The 22,371-nt window shown below is 42.0% G+C and overlaps 1 protein-coding gene across 1 annotated transcript in view; it reads left to right on the top strand.

The window, feature by feature from the left end:
* The window catches only part of CFTR (CF transmembrane conductance regulator), a 1,002,572-nt gene that overhangs the window by 928,933 nt on the left and 51,268 nt on the right, over positions 1–22,371 (top strand). The window contains exons 23-24 of the mRNA XM_069228908.1: positions 4,520–4,675; positions 18,691–18,780. Of these exons, the coding sequence (XP_069085009.1) occupies positions 4,520–4,675; positions 18,691–18,780 (246 nt within the window). The remainder of the gene's footprint in view (positions 1–4,519; positions 4,676–18,690; positions 18,781–22,371) is intronic.

Here is a 22,371-nt window from a genome sequence, read left to right as displayed (position 1 = left end):
GGAGGTCCATAGGGCTAGATAGGAATGTACGGCCATTGTGAAGGGTAGGAAAGAAGAAATCAGGGCTTTAGCTTGGGAGGATCTAAATGAAGCTGCTGCTACAAACAATTATGTAAAGTTTTGGGAGGTCATAATCGCCCTTTTTTGTAGAATTTGATAGATCTAGAATGGGAGTGATGGTCCCAGAAGAGGATCGGAATTTGCATTACACCAGTCGATCTGGACAGTTGAGTGAGGAGAATCAAGTACCAGAACCACTCCTGGTTCCTTTGTCAATGCCTATTGAAGGGGTGGAAGTTGAAAGGGCGTCAACTCTTTTGGCCCCCGGTAAAGCTCCAGGCGCCGGTAGATTTCTTCAAAGCAGATATCAAATTATCGGTCCCTTACTTACAAAGGTTCTGAGTAGTGCTGTAGATACTGAGGCCCCGGACTGCTGGAGATCAGCCATACTAGTTCTGATTTTTAAGAAAGGGGACTGATGTTCACCAATGTGTTACAGATCAATTTCTCTGATAGATTCTACACCTAAAATATTAGGAAGGGTAATTTTGGACCATCTGGAAACGTGGGCAGAGGAACGAATGGTCCTAACTCCAATTCAGCTTGGCTTTAGGCCAGGGGTTGGCACAATTGATTACATTTTAAACTTGAATCTCATTATCAGTAAGTACGTCAATGCAAAAAAGGGTCTATACATTTATCTGTTATAGATCTTTCAAGGGCTATTATGTAGACTTTGGGCTTTGAGTCCATCTTACTTACTTTTATAAAGTCATTTGGAGACTTTATGGAGGAGTTGAATTTAAAAATAAAACAAGCCAAAACCTTTGTCATGTCCTGTGGCCCAACAAATATTAAAACAATGACGCACATTATTCTTGCAAAGAACAAAGGTTTTTAACTACTTAGGGATTGCTTTTAGCTCCAATACCTCTTGGAACAAACCTATTGCAATAAAATCTCAGCAGATGTTGAGGAATTCAGAGGCTATTTTTCACTTTGCGAGAAATTTCTTGCCAGAACTGCTTACATTATTTAAAACAAAATGCATTTCTGCTGCCATATACAGGGCTGGAGTTTTGGGACTCCAGGAGGTTGAGCCGATTCAATGAGTTGAAAATTGCTTTGTCCGCTGCCTGTTAGCTATCCCAAGAAATATAGCTAACTTTATCACACACAAGGAATTGGGCTTAGCTTTTGTGGAGGATCAAACTAAAATTGCTCCTCTTTTACTCTGGGTGAAATACTGGTTGACCCGGAAGGGAATTTTACTAGAAAATGTATTTTGGATTGTTTATCTTCATAACATATTGAGAAAATTCCATGGTTTAAGTATGTTAAAACACTTTTGACTGAGATTGGTCTCCCTGAAATATTTTTAGAACCAGGTCCAATGCGTTTGGATGCCAAGATGTTGGTAAAAAAGCACTATGGAAATTTGTTAGAAATAGTAGTTTGTGAAATATTTTAAAGTTGAAAACAGTGTACTTGTATATTTCGATTGTAACCACAAATAATACACAGCCGTATTTGACTTGGTTCTCAAATTCATATTACCGTGCCCTGTTATCTTTCATTAGGCTAAATTTGTTACACTTTAGGACTGCGTGTCCCGCTCAGGGATGCTGGGTGCGGGATCTCCCCCCATGTGATTGTAATCCTATTACGAAACAGCACGAGTCACTTCACTCTGTTCTGCCCTCTATATGAATTTACAAGAAAAGTATTTCTAATTTCTAAGTGGCCGGTTTTAATAATTTTCTTGAAGCTATGAATTTTTTAGAGAATCTTAGGCCCATAATTATACTTTTTTAGCGCCACATTTGCACCGCTTTTTGGTGCAAAAACGGCACAAACTTACAAAATACAATTGTATTTTGCAAGTTTGCGCAGCTTTTGCGTCCAAAAATGACACTAATATGGCACTAAAAAAGTATAAATATGGGCCTTGGTTCTTTGGAAATTTGCTGCGCAGTTCTGAATTTTATTAGATCTGCTCTTTGTATAAACAAAAGGTATGAGATGTTGGTTTTGTAATGTTGTTTTCATATTTAACCTTTTATAGGGTGTTGAATATTATTTTTTCAATATTTTTAGTCACTAGTTTCAATTATGATTTGTTGTTCTCTGTGCTTTTATGGCAATGATTTTGCCAAATGTAGAGTTTTGACTGACTGGGTAGCTTTTAAGGTCTTCATCAGAGAGCACAGCATAGGAGGCAAGATGGGCACGCTGCGTGAGCTTGAAGTGCAGTTTAAAGATTTAACAGACTCCATAGCATCCCTTGAGAAGGAGCAATCGGAGGTGAGTACTGGCATCTTTCCCTAGAGCAGGCATGCACTCATTACACGGAGCTTCTGGAACCCCTCTGTGGCACTAATCTTAAAACATACATGGAGTATACACACTCAGAGGCGGATAAGCCCAGTACCCTACTGACGTGGCTGCTGAGACAGAATCAAACCCAGCACCCCAGCACATCCATCAGAATAGACCCAGACTCACTACTCCTCTTGCACCAGGAAATTCATTCTGCCTTTATAACTCACTACCGGAGCCTGTACACTTCACCTAATCCCACAGTGGTGACTTCGGTGGCTCACTATCTTAATAGTCTCCCCTTGCTGCGCATTACCCCTGAGCAGTAGCTGGCTTTGGATGCCCCAGGCTGTGTGGACTAGATTAGGGAAGTCATTTGTTCACTGATTACCCGAAGAATTCCTGGCCTAGACGGACTTCCTTTAGAATTTTACAATACTTTTGCTAACATACTAGCACCACATCTAGAAACAATGTCTAATGCTGCGCTTGATGCAGGAATCCTTCCTGCACCCTTACGTGAAGCTGCATTTGTTTCCATCCTTGAGCAGAGTAGCATCCTGCCGACCACTGGTGATATTTTAATACGGACTATAAAATTCTGAGTCAGCTCCTGGAGGACAGAATACCCACCCTCTTAATCCACCTGATTTACCGAGACCAAAATGTTTTTGTACGTGGATGCAGCACATTCTTCAAACATTCACCATCTCTTTCGGATCAATGAGTTTGCCCCACGGGTTTACCCCAGATCCGCATGCATTGTATTAGACCTGGAAAAGGCATTTGATTTGTTGAACTGGACATACCTCGCCCAAACTTGTGAAAAGAGGGATGAGTAGAGGATTTCCTACATTAAACAGAGCATGACTTAGGGAGGAGCCCTAAGGTACTCCATATATTAGCAGATTGTATTTCCACAGAAAAGTTTGCAACATGACTGCCTCAGTTATTCAGAAAGGAACTGGTCAATTCTAATGCTAAGGATATAACCCGAGATAAAAAAAAAAACTAGATTAGCATTTACTGAGCAACGGTGTCAAATACTTCAGAGCAAATTAATAGCATAATCGGCTGTGACACTAACCATACAATGCCAAACTGAAGTAATCAAAGACGTAGCCAGTGCAGACTCCGTGCCATAAATAGTCTGAAACCTGATTGAGTCATATTCAGTAGCTTTTATTATACAGGGGAGTGTGCCAAACGATTACTCATGACTTTTTTTTAGAGTTAGACCCAAGTGGGAATTAGGCCTAACTTTTTCATGCCTGCTGGGCCCACATTTGTTTTCACACCAGCAGTGAAAGCTCTACGGCTTCTTTGTAAAAAGTAGGCACAATAGCAATGGCTAAAAATTGATTAAGGGTGATCGAAATTTGGGAAACAATAATATGGACAACTTAAGCTAGATGTCCCAAAGAACATGGATGTTGTAGGAATCCTGATTTAGTTGAAGTTAGGCCTGAAATAATATCTTCCAATGTGAGAGAATTAACTTTTGCCAAGCAATTTGTTCACGGAGAAGTGGCAATGGATGGTATTCGTCTAATGCTATTAATTTGATCTTAAATGTTTGTCAACTGCACTTTATTCTTATATGAACTTGACATTTCTGAGGAGGTGGGATATATGTGTTATATTTTGTAACATTGAAATGGACATTGTATTTTTGTGACATGCTTTGTAATTTTATGGTCCACAATCAAAACATCCACCAAATGTCACATCTTAGCCCCACATGTCACACACACGTCACACTTAGCGAGAACTCAGTTACCAATAACTAGAGTTGTGCACAGTGCTTAATTTGTCAAAATAAAAGCACCAAGGACCTTTACCCATTACCCCTGCCAGTGCTGCTAATGACAGTACCAATACAACTACTAACCACCACACCTCTACAAATTCAAACTACTCCAGCCACCCACTGGTATAAGAATGGTGTTGTGGCAAGTAATATTCATTATTAGTGTAAATTGAATGATTAAACAACTGTTGTTGTGCTTATCCCAAAATTAGACAACAGCTCTAATATGTTGTACACATTCATTAGAGCCTGTGCTGAAAATTAAGTGGCTGTGCCGAGAACTGAAAGCAACCTGGCTGAAATGAAGCACTGGTTGTGCAACAACTCGGTGCCAATTAAAAATAAAAATGAATGTCTCAGTATCAATCATATTTGTTTTTCACATTCTAGGTTGGTTTACTTGGAAGAACTGGCTCAGGGAAAAGTACACTACTGTCTGCCTTTCTGAGGCTGCTGTTGACACAAGGAGACATTGAAATTGATGGAGTATCATGGGATCAGATCTCTCTACCTCAATGGAGAAAAGCATTTGGAGTTATACCACAGGTAAGCATTGTGGAACACCCAAAAATGTGACCAGCTCCAAATAGACTTTTTAGATTTAATAGTAGAAATGATATAACTAAAGTAGCTATTTTACAAAGAAAAAACAAGCAAGGGTATTCACCTGTCAGCATGACATCCAAGGTCAGTTTGTAAAATGGAAAAATCTAAATTCGGAGGACATGCCTTGAGACATCATGAAACACATCTTTGTAAATTCCTGCCACTAGAGTTGAGAATTATGCTCAAGTTCAGACATTGTAATTGAATCTCAACACTTACTGTTGGACATAATATTTCAATGCTGATCTAGAAGACCCTCTCAGTCCTCTACATCTGAGCCACATCGACCACCAGTCCTCCAGGCTTCTACCTTTAACCCTCATTTCTTTCCCCCCTTGTATTTCTAACATTTTCTCTCTGGCTGGCTCACCATTGTGTATGATGTCACCATATATTTCAAAGGGTCTCACAATGGCAGCAGTGCATACCAATAAACACATAAATACATTAATAAAATATACCTTTGTTTTTGAAGCACTGACAATAAAAAAAAATGTTTATGGGATATAATTTGCAACTTATTTAACATAATTAAATAGTGGTCAATTGTTAGTGTAGTAAAGAGAAAAGTTCAAACCAATCAAAATGTTAAATATGTTTTAATAAAGGAAAGTTATTTTATGCAGTGTGTGGCTATTGGCAGGGCTGCCACAAGGGGGATTAGAGAAGGCATGATGCCCCAGTCCCTGAACTTTCCAGCACATTGCTCATGTTGAGCAATATTTATTTATAGATTTTTAATTGCAAGCTAACTTGCTATAGTTAGAAATTGGGTTTCTAGTTAGCAGAGGTATGCACCTTGTCCAAGTAGGAACCACAGCCCTAGTCAGGGTAAGTCACAACCTAAAATATCCTGTGCTTACCCTCCGGTAGTTTGACACAGAGCAGGCAGGTAATGTGTAAAGTATTTGTGCAATAACTCATACTGTAACACAGTGAAAACACCACAAAAAGTACTCCATACCAGTTTAGGAAAATGGATAATATTTATCTGAATACAATAGGTCCAAACGATAAAAATCCAATATGCACAAGTCAAGATATCACTTTTTAAAGGTTTAAATGAGCCTCAATTTTTAAGAATCAGTGGTTGTATTCTTTTAACACACAGTACCTGGGATGCATCAAAAATAAGAAACCACAGGTTACGCAGAGGAGGAGATGCGTTGAAAAATAAGGCACTGCGTCAGATTTTCTGGTGCAGCACAGACAATGGGGGTGATTCTGACCCCGGCGGTCAAGGACTGCCGGGGCCAGGGTCGGCGGGAGCACCGCCAACAGGCTGGCGGTGCCCCGCAGGGCATTCTGACCGCAGCGGTTTGGCCGCGGTCAGAACAGGAAAACCAGCGGTCTCCCGCCGGTTTTCCGCTGCCCTCATGAATCCTCCATGGCGGCGCAGCTTGCTGCGCCGCCATGGGGATTCAGACACCCCATACCGCCATCCTGTTCCTGGCGGTTCGCCCGCCAGGAACAGGATGGCGGTATGGGGTGTCGTGGGGCCCCTGGGGGCCCCTGCAGTGCCCATGCCAATGGCATGGGCACTGCAGGGGCCCCCGTAAGAGGGCCCCACAAAGAATTTCAGTGTCTGCTTAGCAGACACTGAAATTCGCGACGGGTGCAACTGCACCCGTCGCACCTTCCCACTCCGCCGGCTCCATTCGGAGCCGGCTTCCTCGTGGGAAGGGGGTTTCCCGCTGGCTGGCGGGCGGCCTTCTGGCGGTCGCCCGCCAGCCCAGCGGGAAACACAGAATAACCACAGCGGTCTTCTGACCGCGGTGCGGTATTCTGGAGGGGGGGAACTCTGGCGGGCGGCGTCTGCCGCCCGCCAGAGTTAGAATGACCCCCAATGTGTTGTTTCTTTTCACACTGCAAGGTGATGCGTCAATTTTCAGGAGCGCAGCCTTGGTTCCTCACATGCGATGTGGGGATATTTTGGTGCCCAGGGACGATGCGTTGAAAATCCTTGATGGTCTGATGCAGAGGAGCCCATGCTGCATCAATCCGGTAGGCAATGCAGTGATTTTTCAGCCCTGAGGCAGGCATTGCATTGATTTCTGCAGTGATTTTCTTCTCTTTGGTGAAGTCTTTGTGGCCCTGAGACTTCAGAACAAGAGGCAAGCACAATCCAAGACATAGGAGAGCACTTTTGGGGAAGACAGTCATTTCAGCAGTCAGAGGCCAGCAGGCAGCAGGGCAACAAGCGGGCCAGCAGTTCTTAAACAAAGCCGTCCAGATGAGTCTTTTGGGAAGCCAGGCAGTCCCTCTGAAAGAGTCTCATTGTAGATCCAAAAGTGTCTGATTTTGGAGGGTCACCGACCTAGTACATGTACCCAAAAATGCCTTTTAAGTCAGGGAAAATTCAAAGAGTGGTTTTGAAGTGCACAAGGCCCCCTTTCAACCCAGCCCTGTCTGCCAGGAGTCCTATTGAGTGTTATCAGTCCCTTGTGCGGGGTCAGGCCTCTGGCCTTTGAAGTGTGAGCGCCCCTCCACCCTTCCTGCCCAGGGAAACCCATTCAGTATGCAGATGAATGCAGATGCAGTTGAGTGTCTTGTGTTTATGGCTGTCTGGGAGGAATGCACAAGGCGAGATGTCAACCAGCCCAGACTAGACATGGATTGGAGACAGGCTGTAAGGCACAGATGGCAGTACATGTAGAAAAATGCCTACTTTCTAAAAGTAGCATTTCTGAAATAGTAATGAAAAATCCAACTTTACCAGTAAGCAGTATTTTCTATTACCATTCTGGCCATACTATACATGACAGATCTACTCATTTCAGAATCTACCACTTAAAAGTATATAAGGGCAGTTCTAATGCTGGCCTATGAGAGGAGCAGGCCTCACATTAGTGAAAAACGAAAGTGTGAGTTTTTCACTACCAGGACATGTAAAACATATAAGGACATGTCCTGCCTTTTATTTACATAGCACCCTGTCCTATGGGTTACCTAGGGACCACCTTAGGGGTGACTTATACATAGAAAAAATCTTGGCAAATAGTTTTAAATGCCAAGTCGAAATGGCAGTGAAACTGCACACAGGCCTAGCAATGGCAGACATGGTTAAGGGGCTACTTATGTGGGTAGCACAATCAGTGCTGCAGGCCCATTAGTAGCATTTAATATACAGGCCAAGGCCACATATAGTGCACTTTACTAGGGATGTGCAAGTAAATGAAATATGCCAATGTTACCATGTTTTAGGGAGAGACACATGCACTTTAGTGCTTGTTAGCAGCGGTAAAGTGCCCAAAGTCCTAAAACCAACAATAATGAGGTCAGAAAAAGAGGTGGAGGAAAGCAAAAAATTTAGGGTGACCCCTCAGAGAAGGCCATTTTCCAACGGCGGTCTTCAATAATAATGAAGCAGTTCATGTTGCCAGACTTCTATATTGAGCACAACACCCTATTTTCTCTCTCCCTGCACTACATTATTTTGCAATACTTATAAACAGTTGTTTATAGCTGCCAGAAGGTCCTGCATTAAGTTTTAGCTCCAGCCCATGTATAAACGTCTTAAAAGCCTGGCCATCATTAGCAAGTGAAGGAATTGTCAAACAAAATAGTAACATGTAAGCACTGGCAAAATAACTTTTGTAATCTTTTTATTTTTCAATAATTTAGCAAAGAACCCTAGAATGATTTAATGGGAAAACCACTAAATGGAGTTTCTTCACTGAGGCATGAGAAAATAGAATATAAGGGACTGGTGTGCCTTAAGATCAAAAAGTAAACATAAAAGGATGAAAGAATGCACTGTGACCACATCTGCATTATCATATTAAGTTTCTAAAATCTTACCTTCGTATAGCTCTTGTGGCCGTATCCGTGTTAATTTTTATTTTTAATGGGCATTTTTTTCAATCTTGTTTTTATTGAGATTATTGTAGTGAACAGACAAATACAGAAGCATAAGCAATATTTGTAAAGATTACGCCCCAAAGTTATTTGGTGCCAGTTATTCACATGCAGTTTAGCCATATGTAGAAGTGTATTATCAGCTATAACTATTGGTCATAAAATATAAAATATGATCAACGTATACAAAGAAAACAACAAACTTGATGTCATAGAACCTTCTAAAGAGGTCCAGGGAGTTGGGGAGGAGGTTTCGGCAAGTGTGCCTAAAGGGAGTGTAATATCATAGCTAGAGGGCAGGAACATTGGGCCCTGTAGGGAATAATCAGCCGGTGGGGGCTGGGCGTAACATTGTCGTCCCTTGAGTTTTAAAATTGGAGCAGGTGTCACGCCCTTGTTCGTGTTGGGCATGTCAGTGGTAGACCACGAGAGAGATAGGAAACCAAGGGACCCCATGTAAATTCAAAGTTTTTAAAGTTATCTGAAAATATATCTGCCATTCTTGGCATTGGGAGGCTCCCCCCACAACCAAGCATGCCATGGTGACATTACTAGGGGTTCAGTTTTTTTCCATGCCACTAGTATGGCCATTTTTGCTGCTCCCAGGCAGAGCAATAAGATGGCTCTGTCGGATTTCATCTGACATTTGAGTATGGAGGGCGAAATCTATTGTGTGGGGGATGGGATATCCCAATATCGCTTTAATTTGTGCCAGGATCTCATTCCAGAAGGGACAAATGGTGGGGCAGTCCCACCAAATGTGACAAAAATCACCCAGAAGGCCAAAACCGCTCCAGCAGATGTGAGGGGTGTTTGGAAAAAGTTTGTATAATTTAGTAGGGGATAGGTACCAATAAGAGAGAATCTTATAATGGGCTTCCCGTAATCCCAAGGAGTGGGTAAATTCTGAGATATCCCTCCATAGTCCACGCCACTTCTCATCAGGTATCGCAACCCCCAAGAGGTCCTCCCAGAAAGCTATATGTCGAGGTAGTGAGTAGTGAGTTAGTGAGTAATAGAGAGTAGAGAAATGAAATAGTGCCTCTAGTCGTGCCCGCTCGGCAAACAAATTGCTTGATTGGCCATAAGTCTTTTGTGGCCACTAGGCGGACCTCAGATTGAATAACCCAGTGTCGTAGTTGGATGTAGTGGAATTATTCTGTGGAAATCTCTCTGATAGTGTCCAAAAGTCAGCAAGTCCCAATTATGAAAGAGATCAGCTAACATAAGGCACCCTCCCTCTCTCCAGGCATTGAAGGGTCCTGGTGTTGCGCACGGTGGAATCTTGGGTTGTAATGAATTGGTGTGTAGGGTAAGGGGAATGTGGTCCATTGTGCCAACCTGGTAACCTTATCCCATGTCTTAAGTGTTGTCCTGGTTGGGGTGCTAAGGTATGCATTCTGGGGGTTGATCTGATCTAGGCTTCCAAAGGAGATCCCAAATCACCCTCCCCACCACTGCTCTATCCATATGGAGCCAGTGCTTGCCCGACTCATGGATAGACCATTCCGAGATGATCCTCAATTGACGTACGTTGTAGTAGAGGGCCAGCCCTCCGTAATCCTTCAGAAGTCAAAATACTTTAAAGGGTAATCAAGCTCTACTGTTTTGCCAAATGAAATGTATAAGTAGCATACGTAGGGTTGAGAAAAGCTATGGAAAAGATTCTGACCGCGGCGGTTCCCGCCAAAAGACCGCGGCGGTCATTCCGGCTTTCCCGCTGGGCCGGCGGGCGACCGCCAGAAGACCGCCGGCCGGCCCAGCGGGACAGCCCCGTCAACAATGAAGCCGGCTCGGAATGGAGCCGGCGGAGTTGAAGGGGTGCGACGGGTGCAGTGGCACCCGTCGCGATTTTCACTGTCTTCTAAGCAGACAGTGAAAATCTTTGTGGGGCCCCCAGGGGCCCCACAGCACCCGTTCCCGCCATCCTGGTTCCGGCGGTGGACACCGCCACAAACAGGCTGGCGGTAAGGGGGTCGGAATCCCCATGGCGGTGCTGCAAGCAGCGCCGCCATGGCGGGTTCCCTGGGCCAGCGGGAAACCGGCGGGAAACCGCCGGCTCCCCTTTTCCGACCGCAGCTTTACCGCCGCGGTCAGAATCGCCCAGGAAGCACCGCCAGCCTGTTGGCGGTGCTTCCGCCGCACTCCGCCATGGCGGTCATGGACCGCCAAGGTCAGAATGACCCCCATAGTTCCTTGGGGAGGACTTTCATCTTTATAGCAAGTATATGCCCCAACCAGGAACTATATAATGGAGCCTTCCTCTTCAAGTCAATCTTTAATTGTATGAGGATGAGGGGAAAGTTAGCCTTTTAGAGATCGGCAATACAGGGTATTAGTTCAATGCCTAAATAGGTAATCTAACTTTTAGCCCATTTAAAAGGTGTCCTTGTCAACAGCTACTCCATGTCAGCAGTGGGTACTGTCAGGTTGAGCATATATGATTTTGTTAGGTTAATTTTAAATCCTGCCACCTGTTCAAAAAGGGCTCTCAATTTCCCCATGAGGACAACTAGTGAGGTGTTCAGGTTTGTGTCAGCAATACATTGTTGACAAAAAGGGTGAATTTGTGTGCTAAAGCGCTGAAGACAACTCACCGAATGTCTCATGTGTTTCGTATCTACACTGCTAAGGGATCAGTGCTGAGCACAAAGAACAACTGGGACAAGGGGCACCCTTGCTGAGTCCCTTGTCCCAGGCGAAAGGGCCCAGAACTTGCCCAATTCACCAAGACACAGGATGTAGGTGATGCATGGTTAGTTCTTATCATTGTCATGAATTGGTCGGAAAAACCATAGTGGTTAAGACTGAGAAATAGAAAGGGCCAGTCCACTCAGTTGAAAGCCTTCTTGGCATCGAGACATAATAGGGTGGCTTGGATCTTCTTTTTTTGCACTTTCTCCATTAGATGGATTAACCTTCTCAAGTTGTCTTGTGTTTGGTGACCTTTAATGGAACCTGATTGATCCGGGTGGATAAGATCTGGCATCAGGTCCTCCAGTCTAGCTGCCAGGACGTTGGGAGTACAGTTAGGTATTCAACTTAAGAAGTGCTATGGGTCAGTAGGAGCCTCATAATTATGGTTCTTTCCCTGATTTCTGAATCCTGAGCAAAGCTTCACTCATTGAGGGTGTGGTCAATCCCACTGACCCACTGGTTAAAGAAGGCAGATGGGGAATTAGGTAGGAGCTTTAAGTTTTGAGGAATTGAGACAAAAGGCCATCCGGCCCCCAGCGCCATATGTAGCTTGAGATTAGTTATTGCAGATCTCACCTCTTCTTCTGTAATGGGTTCACCCAGGGTTTCATTTTGTGCAGCGGTCACTTGGGGAGAGTTACCTCATCCAGGTAGTCTCTTTGGGTTTGGACTGTTGTATGGTCTGCAGATATAAAGTCTTCTAAAAGTCCACAAATATCTGCACTTTCTCAACATCTAAGTTAACAAGTTCAGTTGAGGTACGTCTGATGTCCTCAATAGATTCCTTTTCCAGTTTGACCCTTAGCTGCCTCACCAAATGCAATCCTATTTTATTTCCCAGCTCGTAGGAAGTGTGACCAAAACATAGCAGAGTTAGCTCCGCCTTGTTAGTATAGATAGCATTAAGCTTACTCCGTATGGTTGTGACCTGACATTGGAGTGTCAGGGTTGGACGTTCCTTGTGTGCCTGTTCTGAAAGTCATAGCTCAGTTTCTAGGGTTAGCTGTTATCTTGTCCTTTGTTAAGTGCAAACATCAATTAAATATATTTGCCCTGGAGCACTGCCTTAAATGAATCCCATAATACAGCTGATGTTGTGTCAGTGGGAGTATTTAGTTATAAATAATCCCTGATAGCTTTCTGTAGGTCACCTCGGGATTTCCGGTCTTGGATTAGGCAATTAAGTAAGAACCAGTGACAATATCTGGAGAGAGCTTGTCCCCAGTTTAATGTTATCGACACTGGGACACAGTCTGAGAGAGATATTGGATATGGTCACCTACTGTAGATCGTGGATTTTCGATTGGCTAATAAAAGGCATAATCCAGCCTGGAATAGGTGTGATGTGAATGAGAAAAGAAAGTGTAATCACAGGAGTTTGAGTGTAATGTCCTCCATGCATCTATCAGTCCCAGTGTATGAAAACTCTGTTTCGCTGTCCTGGAGAAGCTCCCTGAGGGTGACCTATGAGGATGGGTACTGTCCACAGCTGCGTGCCAGGTGAGATTAAAGTCCCATTAAAACTATCTCTCCTCAGCAAATCCTCCAAGCAGATGTAGGGTGGAGTGGAGGAATTGATCCTGACTGCTATTAGGGGCATAGATCGAGGCAACTGTTACGAGGTGGCCATTTAGCATGCCTTTGACCATTATTACCCTCCCATCCTTGTCAGCCTTATGTCCTGTGGGCTCAAAGTTTAGAGAGGTGTTAAACATAAGTGCTACCCCATTATTTTCCTGGGAGGTAGAAGTCTATGGTCTACATTGCTTTTGAGATTGGTCTCTTGATGGGCCACTACGTCATAACAGGGGTCCAATAAATGCTTCTAGAGTTTGTGGCATTTGGCAGGTGAGTTTAAACCCATGACATTCCAGGTGAGTGACACTAATACCAAGGTAGGAGTATAGGTGTAAAATGTTCTTATTGTGTCTCCTTCCAGTAGATTTAAGACTTTGCTCCCTAACAGGCAATTCAGTTATTGGAGTCCCTCCCCCAAGCCACTACCCACGATGTCCACCTCCTATGACAGACAGATGTATTGCATGTGGAAGTTCGCCCCCAAGCCCCCCTGAATCCACAACAAAGGTCCCAGTGTCCAACAAAAATGTAAGGGCATCTACGTTACAGTGGGCAAATGGTCATTACTATGATACATCATATAGATGTGTAATGAAATAGGTATGACATTTAGCATTGGAGTATCGTGTGTATCGTGACTGATCAACAGTGGAAGCCTCAAAATAAGCAATATCAGGTGCATTAGCCATCTTTTCTCACTTGTGATGTTCTTCTGTGGCCTCCGCCGTCTCATCTGGGAAGGCATCCAGTGTCTGTGTAGCAAGTTCCCTTTGTCTCACCATTCACGGGCCATCTCTCCAAAGTCAGTGATGCTCGTCTGTTTCCTGTGGGGTATTGTCTAGTTCAGCTGTTCCCAACCTGTGGTCCTTGCCCCCCCAGGGGTTCGTGACACATTCCTAGGGGTCGGGCAGCCCTGGGGCAGAAAGGCACTTCTTCAGCTGGGGCATCTTTACAGAAAAAGTGTGTGTTGTTATATTTATTACTTCCTTAGTGCAGCAGTTTTAAAAGCACTGCAGAGTTCTTTATACATTTAGCAGCGTTCAGGCATAAAATAAAAGTATCAAGATAACTCTGGTAATTAATGTACCTTGTGGAAAGAGATGGCAGTTTTGTCTAGTGGAAGTTTTGACTCATCTAAGGTAGTGCAGTTGGTTAATATGCCTGCTGCAAAAAACGTGTGTCTTGCAAATGACAGTATTCATGTGAATAGCACAGTGGGTTACAGTTACTGTGCTGTTCATAAGGTACAATCGTAATCTAGTACAGTGAGCTATGAACTGTCAAAGAGCTGCATGCAAACTGCATGGCACAAATTAAAAAGTTATGTTCTTCCCCCCAGTCTTTCATTTTCCCTATGCTGCTAAAAAAGGTTTCTTGCGTAGAAATACATTCTTATTATTAAAGTCAACACTAACCACCGTGTTATGTTCTGAACCCTGAGTTTGTGCTTCTCCAGACCAAGCGCTCTTAGAAAATGCCTGTGAGTGTGAATGACATGCATTATACACCTTGTAGTCCCCTGTAAAGTGCTACGACACCCTACAGTGGTAAGAGAGGTGCTATAGAATAAATTAATTACATGGTACAGAGGGGCTATGGAGAGGTGAGAGGCCCTTATGGGTTTACTTCCTTTCCCCACAATATATTTCAATGAAAAAGCTTCATCAGAGCTTATGTACCTAAAGAATAAAAACAGACATTTCATGGGAAATGTAGAATCTGACCTGAAGATTTAGCTTTCCTAAATAAAACCAAACATTGAAAGGTTAGTTGCTGAGATGCAACTCCAGCCTTCCCAATAACATTTTGTGGTTTTTGCATATTCTTTCAATATAAAATAGTTATATCTTTAGTAATTCGAGTATTTGTTTGGTGTATACTCATTTGTGCATTTTTTGTGAATTACTGTTTAATGTTTGAAATTTAAATCATACAAATAGCTTGGGGTCCCTGGCTTGCAGTAGTGATTCAGTGGGGGTCCTCAGGACTCAAAAGGTTGGGAACCACTGCCCTAGGTAGAGTCATCATTTTTTATGCAGACGAGGTTTGTGTTGGAAAAGTCAGGTTGGGGAGGCCGCAGGGTGGGCAGCACCCTCCTGGGGACTCCCCGTGTAACCCTCCCCCGATCGAGTCGCCGGTTCCAGGAGACCCATAAGCACAATGGCTTCCAACAGTTCGATGATATGATATGACATGGTTTGTTCTGGAACTCGAAGGTGAGGCCAAACTGGTATGTCCAATGGTATTTGATGCAATCTCTTCTTAGGGCATCCTTTAATTGTCTGAATTGTAGCCTTTGCGGTAGCATTGCGGGGAGTATAGCCTGATTCAGTGCACCTTGGAAGTAGACTTTTTCCACCACCTGCGCTATTCGAACAATGGCTTCTTTGGTCTCAAAGGAGTGCAATTTCACCTAGACATCTTGTGAGCGACTCGTGTCGCTTGAATATTGTAGCCAACTTTGTGAACCCTGTTGAATTTTGCTTCCATTGTTGCATCTCCCAGCAGCCCCGATAATAAAGGCTTCCAGATCGGGCCTTCTGCCCCTTTCTCCAGACTGCAAATCTGGATATTATCTATGCGAGACCTATTTTCCAAGTCTCTTTTTTTTTACGATTGAGGCTATGAAGTCCTTGTGCGAGTTCCTTTAGGTGGCTAGTACGTGTTTCCAAATCTGCAGATTTCATTTACAGGTCCATTATCCTAGTCCCTACAGAGTCCACATTGTGTTGTAAAGCTGTCAGTTTAATATTAAGATCTGATCTTAAGATTCCCAGGGATGAGTATATGTCAGATTTCAATTCTTCGCAGAGCTCTTTCGGATTGTCTCTAAGTGATGAAAGCAAGCCGTCCCTTCTGAGGGCCATGCCACACTCTGCAAGGGCATCAGAGTGACTGGATACTCTATTGGATTGATGTTTCTTGGGTGGCATAGAGACAGTGATTCCCTTGCAGGAGCAGCAAAGTGGAGTTTTCCTATGAAGGAAGTCTAGATAGCGTGGCAGCAGTATAGAATTGTTCTGTTGACACTGTGGAAGGCACCCCAGTAACTAGGATCAGGATCTCAGCAGAGGTGTCTGTAAATGCTTACATGAGGGATGATTGATAATGAGTAGGGGGATCCCAAATTACCTAATATGTTAGTGAAGTCATGTGTGGTTGTCCAAGAGCTGTTTAACACTTTCGCATGTCGTCAATCTTTTAAAAAGGATGGCTTCTTCGCCTGTGTTAAGACAGCTTCATTATCCCAGGACTGTCCACAGCACTTAGGGTTCATCCAGTAGGAAGTCTCAACACTGTGAACTGATAATGTAAACTCCCTCCAATCAGTCCCTGGCCGGTCTGTGACATATGGACCTTCCCTGGCCTTGTTATTTTCTATTTTCTTAACATTGACACTGTTTGAGAAATCTGCATAATACTTTAAAAAAAAACACACACACACACATCCACTTTGGGTTTTTCATGCAGGTTATGTGTAGAATCCCACAAGTGAAGAGACAAAATGTTTCCCATTTTAATTCACATAGGGTAAAAAAAAAAAAAAAAAAAAAATGGGATTACTTGAAGTTTGCCATGCAAATAGAAGGTTACTCAAGGAAGAGCCTTTACTTGGTGTGGTGTAAATCTGTTCAGTAGTTTTAAAAAACTGAGTGTTCCAAAAATGCTCCACTATGGACATGAATTGGTATCTTTTTGGAGATTTCTGGACCATTAATCTGCAGATCCTCCATAGATTGGCAGATCAATGGGGCGTTCATAAATCCATTAAAAAAATTAAAGGCACAACAATGGAAGAGGAAGGTTCTTCTCCTGTCATGCATTGAGGATTCACAAATCATATCCTACGCAGAAAACACACAGCTAATACTCTCCGTCTTAGACAAAACAGCTAACACCAGGACCAATCTTTGAACCCTGCATGACTGACATTACTGACTGAATGAAAAACAACTGCTTCAAACTTAACATAGACAAGATAGAAGTTGTGATCTTTGCAGAAAAACATTAAAAGTGAAACTCCACCTGGTAGGCAGAAAAACTTGCTCTCACCACCATCCCCATTCCACCCCCACACCAAGAACCTCACATTGTCACCATGACTGACTGAGTCAATGCTGCCACTGCCTTCTGCTTCCACACCCTGAATATGCTGAAGAAGATCCTCAAATAGTTCCCCAGCATCACACACAGTAGTGTCACTCAAACGTCATCAAGAGCAAACTGGACTACTGAAACGACCTCTAAACTAGAATCTGCACACAACTGACTAAATACCTATGAACCATAGAGAATGTGGGAACCAGGTTCACCCCCAACTGAACACGACACATGCATATCACCAGATATCTCAGGGAGCTCAATGGATGCCTATAGACAAACAAGTATATTTCCAATGTTCTCACACACACCTCCAGGGGCTTACCCAACATAGCCCAAGCATATCCACACAACCACATGACTTTCCTCAGATCCACCAGACACCTCCACTCAGCTGGACCCCTGTTCACACACTGTAAGCATATGCAGAACCAGAGCCAGTTGTCAGGAGTTCTCCTACTTCGCTCCTAATGCCTGTTCCAACCTGCCACTGCACATCAGAGCTGCCTCTTCTTCAATTCTCATAATTTGCAAGAACCTGAAGACGTTGCTCCTTGAATAGGCTCCACCAACTTAGCCCTAACCTGATTATGCTGCTCCTGGTTAAGTGCACGATACCTCCCCTCCCCCCACAATTGAGTGCTCTACAAATACACATAACAAATCTGGCTGTGGATTCACTGCAAACTGATTGGCAAGCTGTCACAGAAATATTTCTGTTGCAGCCGCCACTACTTAACATGGTGCACCAAGCAATGACAAAGAAAAAGGGCCTAAGGCTTTAAAAAATCGTGGTCCAGATTACACAGATTTAGCTGGAGGCAGTTTTTTTGGGTTTCATTTTGAGGGATTCTTGCATCATGGTTCCCTGACGCGGTCCTGCAAGCTGACTCCATGTTCTGCCATTCCCACGCGTTCTATTGCTGGCAAGTGAAGTGAAGGATTGCAAACTCAGCTACAGTGATCTATCTTCTCGTGATTCCTGCTGACGTTTGCTGTTGCTGCTATTTGCTACAAAGATAAGATTGTTCTGGCCCAGGATTAATTTAACATTCATACAATACAATTAGAAAGATGAGACACAAACCAACCATCCTGAAATTAGCCTGCCTTATTGTACTTATTTAGGCCATTATTATTTATCAATCAGTTCTTGACATGCAGTGGACATTTTGTGGATAGCCACATATTGCCAGAATTTAGAGAAGTCACAGACTTTTTGAACTATATTTGCTACACGTATTTGAATACTTAATTTACACCTTAGTGGGCCGGGCATACGCCAGTGAAAAGTGGGATGATCCAAAGTAATCCATTCAACATTCATGAAGGGTGTCATGTGGGGAGACATGTTTTTATTGGAGAATAAAAGCACGAACCACATATAAATGCATACATTTTTAAATTTTCATACTCCATATATGATTAAGATCTGCATGGTTCAGATTAGTACTGTTCGGGCTAGGGAAATACGAATAGATGCATGAATGCATTTTGAGCTGAAACTGTGAAAAAACAGAAGTTGTGACTTACGAGTAGGTAAAACTATGAATTAAGTAAGTTATAAAATTTCTCCATGTATTAATGAACTGTGCCATTAAACTGCACAATGTGAACTATTTGTTATGCTTGAAAGTGCTCTAATCATGGTTATTTCGGTGTAAAGTGAGATTTTTACAACAAATATTGATATAAGAAAATGGTTTATTTTATCCTAATAGAAAGTCTTTATATTTTCTGGGAGTTTCCGAAAGAACCTAGATCCTTATGGAAATTGGAGTGAAGAAGAAATATGGAAAGTTGCAGAGGAGGTAATGTTTCACACCAACATTGTTAAAAGCATTGCCTATACGGTGCAAACTCGCACAATTATAGCTGCTTTTAATGGAATGTATCTTTTCAACAAAATATGTACAATTAAATATTTTCTAAATATAGATTTTTTCAAACTGTAATTTTATTTTCTGAAAATGTGGTCATCTTTAAATACTCTTTTCATATTTAAATCAACATGTTAAAATGTAGAGTAATGTATCAAGATGGTACACATGGTCCATTATTATAGGTAGAAAAACCTGAACAAAAATCTACCCACTGAAAATGATATGGAGTCATTTCTCTTGAACAGGGTCACTGAAGATATGTCTTTTTAGGTTTAGTTCATCTTAACATATGAAACACTGGTTTTACATGCCTTCTGAGGTTTTCTTCCTTTAACAGCACATATATTAACATACATTGTACACCAGATAGCGGACACAAGGGGTCAAAGTGTCAAATGGATCAGTATGTTTCTGTGTAGTGGTGGCTGTAATATTACTCTCAGCTGCTACTGTTAAGAATCTCAGCTGCTAATCAGTTCCTGGTGGGTTTGTATGTGCTGCCTTTGGGAATGAATTGCCCTTACTTACTTAGGAAAAAGACTCTTCAACATTTAGACCATCTTATTGCTGTAAATAGATGTGGGTGGTGGTAGTATTGTCAATCACATGTTGCTCCTAGATAATCTGCACTGTTTAAGAGAAGGATGCAAGGGTTCTCCATCTACCTTGGTGCGGAATAAAGAAATGCTTCTAGCCATGGAGAAGCACCACATGCTCAGTTCTGGTTGGGTTAACATTGCCATGTGGGATTAGGGGAACTTTGTATGTTACCTCGTTGAAGGGCCTAGCAGCGTACGGTGAGAATCATCTTAATGTGTGCAACTTACTTTGCCACATTAGTTTGTCCTACATATTTATTAATTAACTCGGTTGTGCATCATCTGCAAACATGGCAATGTTCATCCATACTAAATTCTCTCATGAAAATATTAAAATATTTTATAGCTAACTGCGCTACCTGTTTTGTGATATATGCTTTGCAGCACTTACGTTGCATATTTATTCACCATCATACGTAGCCTACCATTATAATCTCAAATTAACAGCTTTAAAAAACAGTCGTTAAATGGCATTGTGTTAAGTGCATTTTCATAATCCAAGTATGTAGATACACAATTGCATTTTTAAATATTTTCATCTACAACAAAACATATGAATAATTGTATCTGAAACAACAAGAAAGCTGAGGTACACCTGTGAACTCTGACAATGTAGTAATCAGCATCGACATTTTGAGCTGTTCTATTACCCACTCCTTTTTTACTTGTGTTGTATGTAAGTTTGTAGGAATAATCCTTAAATGTCAGAAAGCACTAACGTGAATTTTGGATCCAGTGAGAGTGCTGAATTGGTCCATACTTTTCCAAATCCAAGGCCAGTCATGTACAATAGGAATATGATGGTTAGCAGTAGACCCCAGGTAAAGAGAATGGGATAAAAGAAAAGCAGAACAACTGGATGTCACCACTCCGACTCATTACTCTGCTGGCTGCTGATGTCTACCGGGGTCATAGTGACTTATAAAATAAAAGCAGGATTTCTACCTATAATACCTTGTTTCTGTGTAAGCCCATCAAATACTTGTTACATCATTTGATATTCCACCAGAATATCATCAGTCTCTCTGGGAGAACATTCCTGAAACTGAAACATAAACAACATCTTTGCAAATGGCATTGCTTGGGTTTTTTATGAACCTCATTCTCTTCTATGGTAAAGACAACTTCCTCAAGTCTTGGAGAGTATACACCCTTCACTGATAAAATACATTGAATATAGTTTCTTAAACTTAAATGCAAACAAACATTCATCAAGATTATAAACAGTTTGCACCACTCTCAATGAATCACTTTCCTAAATATCTATAACTACATTAACCACCAACATATACAACATACAATTTGAACAGTCCTTAAAGATGATGACGATCCTTTCTCCTTCCTTACACAATGTAAGCATTGAAATGTGTATCGGAAGTATATGTTCATTCTTTTTAACAATGATTTCTGAAGCACCTTTAACACTCCTCAAGTCTGGTTCCAAACAACAACTTAATCCCTTACACTACAACTCAGTATTCAGCTTCAACTTTCAATCATGTTTCAAAGGGGAACAACAAGTTCCAAGGTTTTTGCAAGGTCTGGTAAAAAGGTCCTAGTTGTAGCAACAAAGTAATCTGATGGTCTTGCAAGGAGACTCTGAACAACTTTTATACTTAATTATCCTTAGCTTCAATATGGCCACCCTCATTACCAAACCTTTCGAGAGTGGCATAGTCACATGGGAAATGTAATTCCTGATCTCTACATTGATGTCTATGTCTAATGCATCCTTCACAAATGCAAAGCCTTTTGCCAAGCTGCACCAACATGCATCTCCAGTCCTATCCTATCTTCCCCAGAATAAGCACAACACCTGTGATTTCAAACTATGTACACTTGCGACTCTGCCACAGATCATGACTTTAACACTGTGATGTTTTAGTACAGAACAAAAAAAATCCAAGTTTCTACTTTATGAGACACACCTTGAAGCGACATTTGATTTTAGATATAACAGATGGCAATCATTAAAATCAATAAGAAAATAGAATAAACTAAAGCAGGACATTTAATCCATGCAATTAGAGAAGTGTTTTCCACTTGTAACACATATTTATTATATTGTGTCATGCACACAGCATTAACACATGTTAGTTAAACAGGAAAATAAATGTACAGATCAACACTTCCACTCATTAGAAAAAAACTATTCTTAAAGCTGTGTGGTAATAAATGTGTGATTTGGAATTCATTCATTTGAATGTTAGCAGGTTCACTTCTCAGTCCAGTTTTTGTTGATGTCTACATTGTGTAATTATGTCACTTTTTCTGTAACCTTTCATAGTACTCACCCCAGTCCTCTTTTTTGATACTTGCCAAACAAGTCCTTTGGGTTACATGCACAGATGCCTATTAAAAATGTCCCATGGGTCACCTAATGTAGAGCAAAATTAAAATATTGATTTTGGTATTTAAAGACACTATGCTCCTTTTTTATACATACACAGTTGCACATGCTACAAAAGCGAAACGTGGATAGTAATTTAGATTCACACCAAATGTTTCAGTGGAAAGCATGTGGGATGCTACTTTTAGAAATAAGAAAAAGCATACGTTGCATGTTGTGTATGTTAACATTAAAAAAAAGGTTGACTGATTTAAACCATGTGGCTGTAATTCGGCAAAGGTAAATGTATGATTGTATCCATGATTAGTTTGATTTTACCACTTAGATGAAACAAGCATTGGTAAATGCATTAGGTTTCGCCAATGTGATTAATATTTAGATTTTTGTTGTCAGTTGTAGTTTGGTGAATAGTTGTGCAATGTAAGTTAGGAAGGCCTGGTAAGTTCTCTCAAGCTTGGACGAAACACTACCGCGGCTCTGAGCATGTCTGGTAACGTCTCTCAAGCTTAGAGGAAGCACTAACGCGGCTCTGAGTGGCTCTGAGCATGTCTGGTAAGGTCTCTCAAGCTT

This window comes from Pleurodeles waltl, chromosome 4_1 (genome assembly GCF_031143425.1).
Source record: "Pleurodeles waltl isolate 20211129_DDA chromosome 4_1, aPleWal1.hap1.20221129, whole genome shotgun sequence".
In the NCBI taxonomy this organism is placed as follows: Eukaryota; Metazoa; Chordata; class Amphibia; order Caudata; family Salamandridae; genus Pleurodeles; species Pleurodeles waltl.
The sequence above is the reverse complement of the archived record's forward strand: the minus strand, read 5'-3'. Positions and strand labels throughout refer to the sequence as shown.